The sequence below is a fragment of the Eschrichtius robustus genome, chromosome 7 (genome assembly GCF_028021215.1).
Source record: "Eschrichtius robustus isolate mEscRob2 chromosome 7, mEscRob2.pri, whole genome shotgun sequence".
NCBI lineage: Eukaryota > Metazoa > Chordata > Mammalia > Artiodactyla > Eschrichtiidae > Eschrichtius > Eschrichtius robustus.
In genome coordinates, this window is record NC_090830.1 from 138,653,165 (window position 1) to 138,668,001 (window position 14,837).

Here is a 14,837-nt window from a genome sequence, read left to right on the forward strand (position 1 = left end):
CAGGCCAGCCCCAGCGGGTAGGCAGGCTGTGCGCTGGAGGTGGCAGAGGTGGCGGTCTGGGACCTACAGCTTGGTCCACGGGGCTGGTGCCCCCAACACTGACCCAGGGGCCGGTCTGAGGTTCCCCAGCGCAGCCTCGAGCCTGGGGCAGAGAGAGAAGTAGGCCAGGCCAGGCTGGGAAGTAGAGAAGGGGGCAGGGAGCGGGGTCGGGGGTGGGGAGGAAGGGAAAGGGGAGGAGGAGAGGCTGGCTGGGAAGGGCCCCCAAAGGCAAAGGTCTGAGCCCGAGGCCCCACCTGCCAGGCTCCCCACTCCACGCACCCCTGTGAATGAACCCTGTCTTCGACCCCCGCCAGCCGCTGCTTCTGCTGGGAAAAGACCCAGCTACGCCAGCCAATGCTCTGGGCAGGCAGGGGCAGTGAGGGCAAAGTAGGGACTGCCCAGCTCACAGGGACCAACTGCAGCGCCCCGGGGCCCCTGCCCACCTTCTGCTTGTAACCGATGGCTGTGGATCCCTGTAGCCCACGCCCCGCCTACAGTGAGTGGGGCAGGGCAGGAGCACGTGGTCACACCAGCCAATCAGAGGGCTGCCCTGGGCCATCTCAGGCCAGGGCAGGAGGACAGCAGCCCTTGTCTCTCTGGCCGTGGAGCTCGGAGGTCATCCAGAGCTGAGCCGGTGAGAGAGGGCCCGGGTGGGCAGAGACCATGAGCCCTGGCAGGAGCCCAGCCCAGCTCAGCCGCCTCGGGGGCCTTCCCCACCCCTGCCCTTCCCCACCCTGGTGACATTAGCTCTTATCTGTCACCCCTTTCAGCTCTCTTGAATTAAGCGTGTCACCTGCAGTCTGAGATTCCGGGTACGACACACAATGCCTGGCCGAGGGCTGCCACGGGCATCGCCATGGAGGTCCACAGCCCCACTACACCTGTGGTGCTGACCTGCCCCTCCCCCAAGGAGGCCCGCCGCTGGGGGCTCACATCTGCACGGACACGGGCCGTGGGAAGCCTCCCAGCTGCCAGCGCTGCGTGGGCACGGGCACGGGCGCGGGCACGGGCACGGGGGCGGGCCGGAAGTGTCCTGTCAGCAGCGTCACTCGGCCCGGCCTCTCTGCTCTGAGGACGGTCCCAGCCTCCTCGCGGGGTCAGGTGGCCACGACGCCCCAGAAGGCCCACGGACAGAGCCCTGTCCACCCCCAGGCTAGTGGGGGTGTGTTCTCCCCACTCGTGGCTGCTGGGCCGGACCGCCGCCAGCTTCCGCTCTGCCTTGGAGAACAAAGCTCTCTACCCTGGGATACGATTTCTCCAAGAACTGGGGACTTGGGAGGGGCTGGGGGTTGTTGACTGGGGGCAGGGTTTCAGTGTCACAGGCTGGAGATGGCGGGGCGACGGCCGCACGACGGTGGGGATGTACTTAATGCCACTGAGCTGTGCAGTTAAACATGGTTCAGGTCTTTGCCTTTCGTGTGCTGTGTAATTTACCACCATAAAAAATTGGAAACAAAACCAAACACAATATCCAGTCTTGTATCCAAGGACCAGATACAGCAAATCTGGATAATGCATCTCCAGGAGCCACTGCCCTGAAGGGTGGAGCAACCACGAGGTCAATGGCCACCTTGCTGGGGGCAGACGGGTCACGTCACACACACCAACCACTGTGCCTCCGTGCATGGGGGTGCGGGGGGGGGCGTCGGTGGGCCGCTGAACATTCACACCCACTTGGCCGAGAGGGGCTCCCCAGCAGTTCGTAAAGCCAGTCTTCACTGGGCGTCCGGGCACGGCTGAGCCGGTGCACACCCTCTGAAATAAGGCCACCTGTAAATAGGTGCACACGCGGCCCCGCCGTGCACGCTGGAGCCGGCTCCAAATCCTCCCTCTCCTCATGGGGTCACCGCCCAGCCACCGAGAGCAGCGAAGGACCAGAGCCCACACTCCAGACACATACCCGGCACCCGGCACCGGCAACCGCAGCCCGGAGACCCCTGGATGCCTAATTACGGAGCAGGAAGCAGCCCTCCAATTACACCGTAACTTGCGTCTGAAGATAAAACCCTGGCAGTACCCCACACTTCCTCCTGTCACCCCACTCTGAAGAGCCCCATTCCTGGGACCCTGTGGCCAGCTGGATTTTCAGAGCCAAGAACGGTCGGAGGAGCCAGAATCCTGGGGTCTGCAGACACTGCGGGTCGGGCGGGCTGCCCAGCTGTGCACCTGAGGGGAGGACGAGCCCCTCGCAGGGGTGCAGGGGGCCCAGCCTGGGGGGCGATGGGGGTGGGGACAGGGCAATGCGCCGCCCATCCCAGTCAGTCTTTGCCGCAAGAGTTCCCAGCCTCCCTCCCCGGCCCATTTCCCAGTCATCTGGATGACACCCATGTCTCCCTGGATAAGCCATCCCTCCCAAACCCAGTCTCGGCTGGTGTCCTCTCCCCCGGCGGGGGGGGGGGGGGGCACCTTCCCCTAAGCCCCACCCTGCCTGCCCCCCTCGCCTCTCACACGCTGGTGCTCCCGTGGGAGAAGCCAGGTGGCGGAGACTGTCTCAGGCGCCACCAGCGTCTGACAAGCTCACCAACCAAGGACTTCATCTTTGGATCGACCATCTTTGCACAATCAACAAAAGGCCCAGGTCCCTCAGTCATCTCCTGACTCCGAGAGATGTTAAAAATACTCTCTCCCTAATGCACACAGCATTTCAATGGATTTGTGCAAAGGGGCTAATTTGCTCTGGCTATAATTACCCCAGGCCTGGTAACCTAAGGCAGCACTCACTGTGATACAATGAGATGGAGATAATTAACAGCATTCAAATACCCTGGTAGTCTGCTGTGGCAGCACAGCAATCCCTTTAAAAGGCTTACAGGGCTTACACAGACGGCGTCCAGACATCTGTGTGGGGCCTAGGGGAGCAAAGGCCTCATCTGCCAAGGCCTCTGAGCTGAAAAGAAACTGTCCATTCAGAAGTGATTCACTACAACAGGCCTGGCAAGGCAGAGTCCCGGGAGCTAATTTTAACCTTTGCAGAGCGCTCGTTAGGCCTCTTTGAGTTGTAATTACCCCCCATCTCTAGGCAGGACAAGGCGACAATCAGGAAGTCGGATCTGGCCGAGAGAAACTGAAGCAAAGTGGAGAATGGGCTCCGGGGGTCTCTCTGGAGAAGTGCAGCGCGGCCGCCCACCATGGGTCCTGCCCCTGCCTGACCTGGAGGAGCGGGCACAGGTGAAGCCTGGCCTCTGGGCTCCAGCTGCAGCAATGGTGTCCGAGCGTCACGGCGGCTCCAGACACCGGGCATCAGCTACACCACGAGCGGCTTCTATATAAAACGCTTCCCGGGCTTCCCTGGTGGCGCAGTGGTTGAGAATCTGCCTGCCAATGCAGGGGACACGGGTTCGAGCCCTGGTCTGTGAGGATCCCGCATGCCACGGAGCAACTGGGCCCGTGAGCCTGCGTGTCTGGAGCCTGTGCTCCGCAACAAGAGAGGCCGCGACAGTGAGAGGCCCGCGCACCGCGATGAAGAGTGGCCCCCGCTTGCCGCAACTAGAGAAAGCCCTCGCACAGAAACCAAGACCCAACACAGCCATAAAAAAAAAAATAAAAAAAATAAAAAAACGCTTCCCTCTCAGACCTCGAGCCGGCTCTGTCCCTAAGGAAAGCTGTTCTGCTGCACATGGGCCTTGGTATGGAGAGTGAGGGTGTCAGGGTCTGAGCCCTGGAAGAGCCCAGGGGCCACGCCATCTGCACCCTCAGCTCCTGGCTGAGCTACAAGACCCCCAAAGACCTGGGCTAAGAAACCCTAGCAGCGGGGAGCTCGGCCAACAGTCCACCCCGCGGCCCCAGCGTCACCGGCCTGCTCGGCAGGAAGCACACCCACACCCTCCACCCACAGACCCAGCTGGGGCCGGCCTCGCTCACACCGCTGTCCAGCCTTGGCCCCCTGCCCGCTGGCCTTACCTTGCCGAAGCTGCCCTTCCCAATGGCACGGAGAATCTGGAAGTGGTCCAAGTTCACTGCAGAGAGAACAGAGGGATGCCAGGTGAGGTGGCAGAAAGGCCCTGTGCCCGCCACAGCTCCCGGCTGGAGCAGTCCCCGAGTGCCCCTACGCTGCGGGGAGCCTCCCACACTGCAGGGCGCCCCTGCAGCCCTTCGGCGGCCCACCTCCCCCAGGGCCTGGCGCTGCAGGGCGGGCCTGAGCAGAGGCAGAGGGGGTTCCTGCGGGCCGTGCAGCCCCTCTTGCCGGGCTCACTGTGGGGTGAGGCCAGGCCGCACCGCCCACAGACAGGACACGATCAGACAGGGCAGCTCAGCTCAGCCCCAGGCACCCCGCAGCCCCCAGTGAAAGCGGCCCCCAACCCACAAAGACCCATAAATAAGTGGCCCACTCTCTGAGTCTCGGCGGGGCTGTGCCCTGCGGGCATCTCTGGACCAACGTGAGGGGAGCCTGCAAGGGCCCCGGGATGGATAGTGGGGCCATTCACAGCCTGAGCAAAACCACTCGACACCTTATTTCTACCGACTTTCTTCACAGAATCAGACAGTGAGCCCCACCCCGGGGAAACTGCAGCTCTTCTAACTGCCACAGCCCTGCTGAAGGACGCTCCCGCAGTGCACACCAGCCTGTCAGCGTGAAGCCCCGCGGAGGGGAGGGGGCGTGGACAGCTTTCCGGGGCTCCCACCTCTGTTTCCAACCTGACGCTCTCTCTGCACACACGCCACGGGGGTTCACGACGTCCACGCAGGTTTCCCCTCATACTGCTCTGGGGATCGGGTCTCTATCCAGGCCCGGGCCAGCCTGGCCTGTGGGACCCCAGGTCTGTGCGCCCCCAGGTCTGTGCCCCCAGGTCTCTACCCCCCAGGTGTGTGCCCCCAGTCTGTGCCCCCCAGGTCTCTACCCCCTGGGTCTATGCCCCCAGGTCTCTATCCCCCAGCTCTGTGGCCCACAAGGTCTGTGCCCCACAAGGTCTGTGTCCCCCAGTCTGTGCCCCCCAGGTCCATGTGCCCCCCAGGTCTCTGCCCCCAGGTCTGGGCCCCCCAGTCTCTATCCCCCAGGTCTCCCCCAGGTCTGTGCCCCCAGGTCCATGTGCCCCCAGGTCTGTGACCCGCCAGGTGTCTAGGGTGGTGACCAGGTGTGGGAGGCCCGAGACACACGGGTCCATGGGGCACAGACCTGGGGGCACAGTCCGTGAAGAGGCCGCCCCAGGCTGCCCCCGCCTCCCTGTCCCCAGCGCCCACCCAGCCCAGAGCTTGCCTCCCGAAGCCGCTCCGATACTCGGGCACCGTGGCCTCCATCCACGCGGCTCTGTGCTCCCCGCTGCACCCGACACAGTCAGAGAGGCTTGTCCGTTCTGCTATCTTATTACAGTGCCGCCTCGTTCCCCAGGGAAAACCTAAATACACTCCGCGACTGCCCCGTGCGCTAGGACTGCTCAGGCTGTCAGAGGAACCCCAGAGGCCCTGCTGCCTGCAGCAGTCGCTGCCGACGTCTCTGCCAGACGGTACGGGAAAGCCGGTCTCCAGCGGTGCCTATGTGCGTGTGCGTGTGTGCGCATGTGCACGTGCGCGCGTGTGTGCATGTGCACACGTGTGCGTGTGTGCGCATGTGAGCGCGTGTGTATGCATGTGCATGTGCGCACGTGTGTGCGTGTGTATGCATGTGCGTGCGTGCGTGTGCGTGTGCATGTGCGTGTGGGGTGGGGCGAAAGTGAGGGAGGAGGGGGCCCAGCACGAGACCCCAGCACAGCACCTCCTCCGGAGCTGCGCGTCTTCACCCGCCAGTGAGGCTCACCCCTCCCGTCTGGGGATGGAGCCTGGCACCCAGAGGTGACAAAGGCGCCGAGACCGGCACAGCAGGAGGACACTGCCCCGTGTGAGCAGTGGCAGGGCCACGTGCTGGTGGACACCGCAGGGGTCCCTCTAAGCCGCGTACTTGTCAACCTGCACTAGCACAGCCGGGCTGACCAGGTAACCCCGGCACAAGCTCCCACTCCCAGAGAGGTGGATGGCGGGGTGGCCCCGGTCCTTGTAGGGACAGTGTCCCCGTGCCAACCTGGGACTGGCCTCTGCCACTGGCACCCATGTGACCGCGGGGTCTGAGGAGGCCCTCGTGGGCAGCGGGGAGACAGGCTCTGCTGGGTGGCTCAGGGCTCAGGGCCCAGGGACCCCCCCGGACCCCCACCCCCACCCCCCCTGCCCAGTCTCCTCCAAGGCCCGGCTTGTTGCCGCCTGGAGGCCCCTGGGCTCCTTCCTCCCTTGTCAGAAGCACAGGAGGCCCGCACGCCCACGTGCCCAAGGTCAGCACAGCCTCGGTTGCTCCCACACAGCTGAGGACGAGGGCCGTCTCCCAGGCCCAGCCCAGGAACCACCGGAGGGCCTGCGGGGGCCGTCCTGCTGTGCACGGCGGCCTGGAGCCTTGGGGGCAGGAGGTCCAGTCCAGCGGGCCCGGGCGCAGAAGTTACGCCTTCCCTGCGGGGCAGCTTGCTGTGCCCCAGGCCCCCCCACCGCACACACGGCCCCAGCAGAGCCCCGAGCATGGGCGCCCCAGGCCCGTGAGTTAGCAGGGTGCTTAGCAAGAAAATCACCATTTTTAGAGAAAAGCACAAACGCCAGACTTTCACTCTTTCAGGACAGGAAAGATGGGAACGAAGCTGCATTAAGAGGTCAGAGCACAAGGAAGCCCACGTCCCCCCCTGTAGAGGGAGCTTAAACAGGGGTTGAACGGATGGCTCCTCTCCTCCCAAGAGACGCTGGGAGGCTGAGGGCGCCGAGCCAGGCCGCGGGGGGAGCCGAGCGCTGCGGGGAGCCCGGCCTGCGGTCTGCGCTGGGCGGCCCTCGGTGCCGGCCCTATGTTTTTGACACAAGTATCCCCACTTCCTAAGACACCGGCAGGGCGGCCGCAAGACGCAGACAGTGCAGCGGGCGGTCAGGGAAGACGCCGGTGGGACAAGACCTCAGGCGTGGCTGCCAGGCATCTCGAGAGCAGTGTGGCCGGGTCCCCGGGCAGGCCCAGGGCTGGGCAGGGTGCACATGACATCAGACCAGAAGCCACGAGCAAGGAACATGCCAGAGGGTGGCGGCCCCAGCACCAGTGACCCTGCCCGGAGGCGTGGCCGGCCTGGACCCCTCCAGGTGAGCCTCAAGCCCACCTGGCTAACCAGGGTCACTCTGCCCTCCAGTGACTGGGGGCTGCTCAGGGGACCCAAGGACCACTGCTCCACCCTGATGCCCACGCCCAGTCTACCCCCGCCCACCTGCTGGGGCAGGGAGCGCCTGGCAGTGCCCACTGCACACAGTGGCTCACACCCCCTCCCGAGACCCCGCCCCACAGCCCTCCGAGCGGAACCTGAGACCCCCTGCTGCTCTGGGCCCCTTCCCCACCCCACGCCTGCTTTTGGCCACACACTGCGCTCTGGATGCACGCCGGGGAGGACCAGCACCTCCCACGAATGCCCCACCCCCCGGCCCAGTGCCCATGCTTTCAGCCCCGCCTCCGGCTCTTGTCTGGGCCTTCGAAGGAGGCAGGAACAAAGGAAACCCACTGACCGAGATCTGTCAAACCAGTGGTGGACGGGTTTGCCGACCGCGATACTGTAATTAGTAGGATGTAGTGAGAGTGGCACTGCAAACGTGGCACCCAGACGTCTGCGGGGGTCACTGATAAAGTGTGTCAAGTTCCCCCAACACTGAATCCGGGCGCATCTCACCAACGAGAGGAGGGGGCTGGGCTGCCAGAGCCCCGAGGAACACGGGGACGTGTGCGTGTGCACGGGGGCAGGGGTCCCAGGGCAGAGGGGGGTCGGGGGACACTGTGCTCGTCCACTTTCCTCCCAGCTCCCCGGCCACTGCATAGGGGTCAGAGCCACTGCCAGGCAAAGCTCCACCCCCGCTGTCGGCGACCCAGGGAGGGGCTGGGGCCCCGGGGACCGAGTAACGGTCCACCAAGACTCCAACATGATTGACGCTGCTGCGGGACGCGGCAGCACACCCTCCCCTGTGTCCGACACCCCCTGGGTCATAACGCAGGGAAAAGGAAAAGGTAATTCTGACCCGACACGCCCCTGCCGGGAGCCTAAGCCCTGCACGAAGGAAACGTGTCTGCATGGGGCGGATAAATATTTTAAAACAAGGGTTTTGAGAATGTTTACTCTTCAAGGAAGGCTTTTATTTGCAGAGTTGGCCAGCGGAAGCACAGCCGTTGCTATGAAAATAGGTCATCTTGACCCAGCCGACAGCATGAGTGGAGGGAGGTTTTCATCCTATTTTACAAGGGTTGAGGCGCCAACACCAGCCCCCTGCCCTGCCCACGGCCTTGGGGGAGCCCCCCCAGGTCCTCTCGGCGGGCCCTGGCTTGGGTCAGGGTCACGGGCCTGAGCCCAGTGGTCACGAGCTGCTTTCCTCACCACCTGTCTCAGCGCTAAACCCAGGAGCCCAGACAGAGCTCTGTCCCCCCGAGGAGTCTTCCACCGTGTTCCCAGATTGGCTGTTTCTCATCCAATCTCAGGGCTTCCCCAGGAGACCACCACCCCCAGGGAAAAGTCAAGGAGCTCTTTTCCAGAAGCACGGTCAACAGCCTGATGGCTCTGTTTCCAGGGCGACTAACAGATCGTCCCAGGCTTCCCACTCGCTCTCCCTTTGCTGTCCAGACACAGGAGCCCTGGCACTGTCACGGGCAGCTGCACCAGCGGTCCTGCCAATGGCTGGGAGGGGACAGGCCACAGGCTCACGGGCAAAGGGGGTGGAGGGAGAAGAGGGGGCCGCTGCTCCCCGAGCACCTGAGCGAAGCAGCAGAGAAAGCCAAATGCTGGCTCTTGTGCAGTGACCACAGGATCCCAGGAGAAAAGGCAAGGTAACGTCTGAACACTCTTTCCCTAAAAAGAAAACTATCTGCTCTTCACGTGCGCCTGGCCCAGCCTTCTTTCCCATCCAAGGAGAGGGACGCCCTGGCACTGACCACCGTCAGGGTCCAGCAGTCGGGTCGGCGCCCACCCCCATGGGCAGAGGGCCCCTCCCAACAAGCCATCGTGGGGAAGCACTGGGTCCTGCTCAGATTCCAGGCGCGGAAGGCCGTCCTTTCATAAGCCAGGGCTTTTCTTAAAACAGACAGAAAGCTGCCCCCAACGAGGAAGGCAAGAGAGAAGCTGGGCCCTGGAGAGTGAAAACAGATGGGCTGCGGAGTCGTGAGTCATCGCTATGGTTACCGGGCAGGACGCAGGAGCCCGGGGTGGACGCTCCCCACAGGCCCGGAGCGGCAGCCCTGCTCCCGGACCCCTCACCCCCACGTCCTAACGTCTCGGGGCCTGAGACGGCGTGCGGAGAAGCCTCGGCCAGAGGGCAGCCCCGGGCCCGGGCTGGGACCAGAACCCGGACCAGGCCTGCCCCTTCCCAGCCCGCCCTCAGAGCATTCCAACCCTCGAGAGATCCCCACACCAAAAGTGGGGATTATGTGCAAAGCTGTAATGCACACGTTGTGGAAATTCATGCAGAAGTTGATTGGATTTTGTCATACATCCTATGACCCGAAAAACCCTCCAAGAAAATCATCCCTGTCCCTGCAGAGCTGTACGGCCACAGTGCAGCTCTCGCCCGGCCCGCAGAGGCCGGCACAGGCCCACCCTGCCTCCTGGGGCGCCCGGCCAGCCCTCCTGTGTACACGGACACCTGCACACACAGGGGAGCCGGTCAGCGGACGGTCACTTCAGAGACACGCCGAGGCCTTGACCTGCTCACCACCACTTGTCCTCCAAGGCCGCAGGCCTGCAGGGACCGAGACCCAGCAGGCCGAGAGCAGCGGGCCAGGAGGGGGCCCTCTGCGGAGGCCCCAGGGTCATCATCGTGTTTACTTCTCAGAGCAACCAGGCGACGAGGGTGGGTGTTCCCCGAGCGTCCAGCAGACCCCAGTGAGGGACCACAGAAGAGACGGATAGAGTTCTCCACCTGCCGGCTCGACCCTGCGTGGGACCCTGCGACCAGGGGTTTCCTTGGCCCCCGGGGACGTCTCGAGAACCCCGGGCGGGAGGGTGAAACTCGGGGAGAGGGGAATAGGGTGTTTGCTCCGGCCTGGCCTCTAGACTCCCGAGAAGTGGGGCGGGCAACCTCGAGGCCGTTCCTGGGCACCTGGCAACGGCCGAGCATCACGTGCGCTGCCCACTAGCGTGGGGGGACCCGTCAGGCACCCCCAGCCACTCTCCACTGTCCTGCCCCAGTCAGGACAAGCAGCAGATCCCGTGGACAGGGGACAGGCCTCTGTGCCTGAGCCCTCCTCCCGTGGCCCTGGCATCCGTCCTGGCTCCGCCCCTCGGCAGGGGAGGGGAGGGTGGGGCAGCTTCTCAGCACCCCTCCCCTGCAGGGGCCGGCCCTTCCCTCCCTCCGAGACACGCCTGCACCCACTCTGGCCTGGCCACCCTGCTCCCTTCAGGCCCTTCTCCAGGAAGCCTCTGCAGGCCCCTCGAAGGGCGCACTGCCCGCCCCGTGCCTCCTGCCCGTCTGTGTCCCCCCAGCACGTCGGGGGCGCCCAGAGCAGCCCTGTACCTTCCACCACCGCGGGCCCTTCCCAGCACAATGCCCGGCCTGAGGGCGGGAGCGACGCCCTCGCCCTGTCCTTTCTGAGAAGCGCGGCCAGGATGTAGCAGCGGCCAAGAGACAGCAGAGGCCTCTGGGGGCCCTGGGTTCTGGAACAATCTGGCTTCTGGTGCCCAGGGACGGCTGGGAACCCAGGGGGCCCTGCGTGGCTGGGCCGGAGACCAGCAGGCTGCAAATGCTGTGTCAGCCCTGCCCGGGGGGTTCTGTGGGAGACCCTCCCCCCCACCCACGGCTGCGTCCAGAAAAACTCCCGCCCATAAAACACCCTTAGTGCTCCCTCTGTTTATCCTGGATTCCGTCCATCTCAGATCGTCTGGAATCATGTTCCAGCGTTTGATACCAACATCCCCAGACAGCACCGGAAACTTTCATAAATTAGTGAGACGGCAACAGCCAGATCAATAAAGCGTCTCTGGCCGGCCCGGCCCAGCTCCACCAGGACCTGCGGGGAGGTTTCCCGGGACAGACAGCCCCTCCACCTGCCGGGGCGGGGGCAGCCATGCCTCCCCCCAGGCTGCTGCCTGAGGTCCGCTGCTGGCTGTCTCCCACCGTCCCCAGGTGTTCACCCCCAGCCCCCCCGTACCACCAGCAGGACAGACCTCCAGGACCCCAAGGCCACGGGGCCCCCGCACCAGCCAGGAACCTGCCCGGGGCCTCCCAGTCCAGACGTGCAGACAAGACAGGAGTGCCCCGAGGGCCGGGCGCTGGGAGGAGGCATCCCGGCTCAGGTGTCGTGTGGGGGCAGGGATGGGGGAGAAACAGCCCCGGGGAGCAGCCGAGCCCCGAACCCCGAACCCCGAGGCAGGTCTGCCCGTGCCAGGCACGCTGACCCCCCACTCTGGGCGCCCCTCCCTCCTCAGCACTGCTGGGAGGCTCCAGCACACGTGAGGCCCGAATTTGGGGTGTGTGCCTCCCGGCTGCTGGGGGCCAATACTGGGCGCACAGTAATGGGATTCGCCAGGCAGAGAATCAGGCCCCGGGCGCAGACCACCAGGAGAGGGACAGAGCAGGGCAGCCCCTCTGGGAACAAGCAGCTCCCTGGGGGCCTGTGTCAGCAGCAGCCCAGCCCCCAACCCCCGAGAGCGGGGCCCGGCCGGGAGCACGTGGTCAGAGCAGACCCTGTGTCCCGGGGCAGCACCAGCTGCGCACAGAGGGGCCCTGGGCCACACACAGGGAGCCTGGCTCCTGGAGGGGATAAGGAGAGGGTCCGGATCTGTAGGGATACGGGGAAGGGCCCTGGTTAGAAGTCGAGGCCAACACTTGGTGGGAGACGCTTGGCTCGGCACAGGGGCTGGCAAAAGTCCCATCTTTCCATCCATCCTTCCGTCTGCCTGTCTGCAGCCTCTGGGCTCCCGACCACAGCCCTGCCAAGCCACTGCCGCCTTCCCCAGAGAGGCAGGGCAGAGGGGCCTCCGAAGAAGGGGTGGAACCTGACGGCCAGAGACTGAAGCAAGGGGGCACCGAGGTCCCCGGGTGCCACCAAGCAGCAGTGCCTGGAAGAGGGGGCGTAGGCCCAGAGCCTGGCACCCACCATCTACTTTCTGTCCCTGTGGATTTGACAGCTGTAGGGACCCTCATGTGAGTGGAATCCCACAGTACCCGTCCTTTTGTGTCCGGCTTATTTCACTGCGCACAAGGTCCTCCGGGCTCAGCCACGTCACAACGCGCGTCAGAATTTGCTTCCTTTTCGAGGCTGAACGATACTCCACGGCATGGAGAGTCCGTGGTTTGTTTATCCCCCCATCCGTGCCGGGCACCAAGCTGCTTCCATGTGTTAGCTGCTGTGAACGTGAGGGTGCAAATGTCTCTTTGAGACCTGCTTTCAGTTCCTCTGGATAAATACCCAGAAGAGGAACTGCTGCATCATAGGGCAATTCAGGTTTTTTTGAGGAACCGTTACGCTGTTCCTCCACCTCCTCACCAGCACTTGTTGTTTTCTGTTTTTTGGGGGGGCGAGGGGGGACTCCAGGGATCCATGAGCAATCGGGTGCCCGAGGTGCCAGGGTAGGGGCGCCACGTGCTGCCTGACTGAGAAGGTGTGTGTGTGCGTGTGTGTGCACGTGCGCACGTGCACTTGTGTTTGCACATTTACACACACATGCATGCATGGCTGTGTGTGCAGAAACTGACCTGTGCCCAGGCCTGGCGGGGCCCCTCATCCACCCGAGTTCCAGGCCCCCAAAGGCTCCCACACCCTGGGGCTTCGGGCTGTGCCACCTGCAGCACTGCTTGGACTAAATGCTGCTTTTACCCCCCTCTTCTCCAAGTGGGGCCCCCAGACCGCGGGCTGGGAGATCGTCCTTCCCCCACCTGAGCGCCTTCCCCTGAGGCCTCCCGGGATGCCCTGGCCAGGTGGGAGCACCAGCCCTGCACACCCTCCCCTCTGTCGGGCCTGGGATGTAAGCGACCGTCTGGGGACGCACACAGGAAGTCAGAGCCTCCGCTGCAAAACGCTCACCTCAGACCGTCGGGGACGGGGCCCCTGCTGGGCAGCTGACTTCAGTGGAGGAGACAGGTTTACACCCGCCTTAATGGATCCATCAGCCTTCACGTGGCGGCTGGTAAGCTACTAATCCTGCCCCACCGTGCGGCCTCGACCATTGCCATGGTTTCCTGTTTCTGGACAGGGCGGGGCACACACATCACCGAGGCCCAGAGCCACACACATCACAACACAAATGGCATTAAGTTTAATTCAGGAAAGAAAAAGTACAGGCAAAGCCCCGGTGCTAGGAAAGAGGGGGCCACAAGGCAAGAGCTCCTGCGTCAGGGCCATCCCCACCCCCATCCCCGGAAGTGGTCCCACTCCTCGTGCCACCAGACTCGGAGACTGGCCGTCAGCAGCCTCGGCCGGACCCCGCCTGCTGAGCTGGAGAGAGACACACCAAAGGCCCACCTGAGAAGGAAAGGTCAGCTGGGGTTGGGACAGCGCAGCTGCCAGCAGGCGGCCGGCTCAGAAGACCGGCCGTGGCGTCAGCGAGGCTGACCCCCTGGGGAGGGCAGACGGCCCATCTCTGCCCCTTGGCCCATCCCATCCCGTGCGCAGGAGAACCACACCACCCAGGCCCCAGCCCCGCCACACACAGGTTCCCGCACCACGACCCGAGGGGGCCGAGCCCTTCCAGAGCGAGAAGTCCCGCGTGCTGCGTGTGGGACAGGGCCCAGCACCAGGGCCGGCCCGGACCCCTTTCAGGAAGCCAGAACCCCTGCTGGCCAGTCAGTCCCCGGTGCCTGCTCCCCAGCCCTCGCCTGGGGGACCACGTCACTCAAGGCGCAGGTCCGCTGAGGCTCACGCTGACGCAGTGCCATCAGGTGCCGGCACGGCACAAGCTCTGCTCCGCACACGGGGCACCCAGCTCGGGTGGGCCGCGCACTCCGGAGGCGAGGCCCTGCCCTCTGCACGGCTCACCCGGCCACGGCGGCCACGTGGCACCCTTTTAATCGCGGGATGACGCACATCATTATACAGGGAGGGAGGCGGGGGAGACAAGGCCCCGTCCAAGTTTGCTCCACACATCACAGCAGCGCCCGTGGGCTGCCTACATGGCCAAGGCCCAGAGCCAGGACGCCCAGAGGACTGGCTGGGCCCCTTCTCCTTCCAGACCCCCTGCCACTGGACCGTCCCTCTGGATCCCACCAGGAAGCTCAGGTTGGGCCCTCGTCCCTTCCGTTGTCCCTGTGGGGGTGGGACGGCAGTCAGACTGGCTGCCACCCCTTCCATGGACCTCAGGGGGCTCGAGCACACCCTGAGCCACGGTCACTGCTTCCCCGGAGCCAGCAGGCCAGCCCGGCGCCCATGCGTCACACCGAGGGCCCCAATGTGCGGCTGGGCGGTCCTAGACAATCCCCCTGGGAAGTAACCTGCCCCTGTCCCCCCTGCCCCCTGCGACCAACACTCGCCCTGCAACCCAGGCTGGAGCCGGGCCACCGTGGAACCAGACAGACACAGGCGTTTCCTGCACGACCAGGCTCCGTGGAGAGGACACAGAAACAGAAGGGGCCCAAGGCTTCTGGAGGGGAAATCGTACACAAGCTCCCTGCCCGGCTCCCCCAGCCCGTCCGATCCACACGGAGGTGCAGGACCGTCCACCCCGCACCTGCAGCGCCCTGGAAGCCCCTGACGTGGGAAGAAGGAGGCAGGCCCAGGGTCCTGGCGCTTGTTCTGTTCCAGCGCATCAACCCCACACAGGTACACGCGACACCCAGTGAGGGGAGCACCGGGATGGGGGCCTGCTGGAAAGTTCCAGCGGGGTCCACAGTGGGATAAGACAGTAAAC

At 64.6% G+C, this 14,837-nt stretch overlaps 1 protein-coding gene across 1 annotated transcript in view; it reads right to left on the reverse strand.

Moving 5' to 3' along the window:
• The window catches only part of STK32C (serine/threonine kinase 32C), an 82,805-nt gene that overhangs the window by 31,694 nt on the left and 36,274 nt on the right, over nt 1-14,837 (reverse strand). The window contains exon 2 of the mRNA XM_068549110.1: nt 3,940-3,995. Coding sequence (XP_068405211.1) covers nt 3,940-3,995 — 56 coding nt within the window. The remainder of the gene's footprint in view (nt 1-3,939; nt 3,996-14,837) is intronic.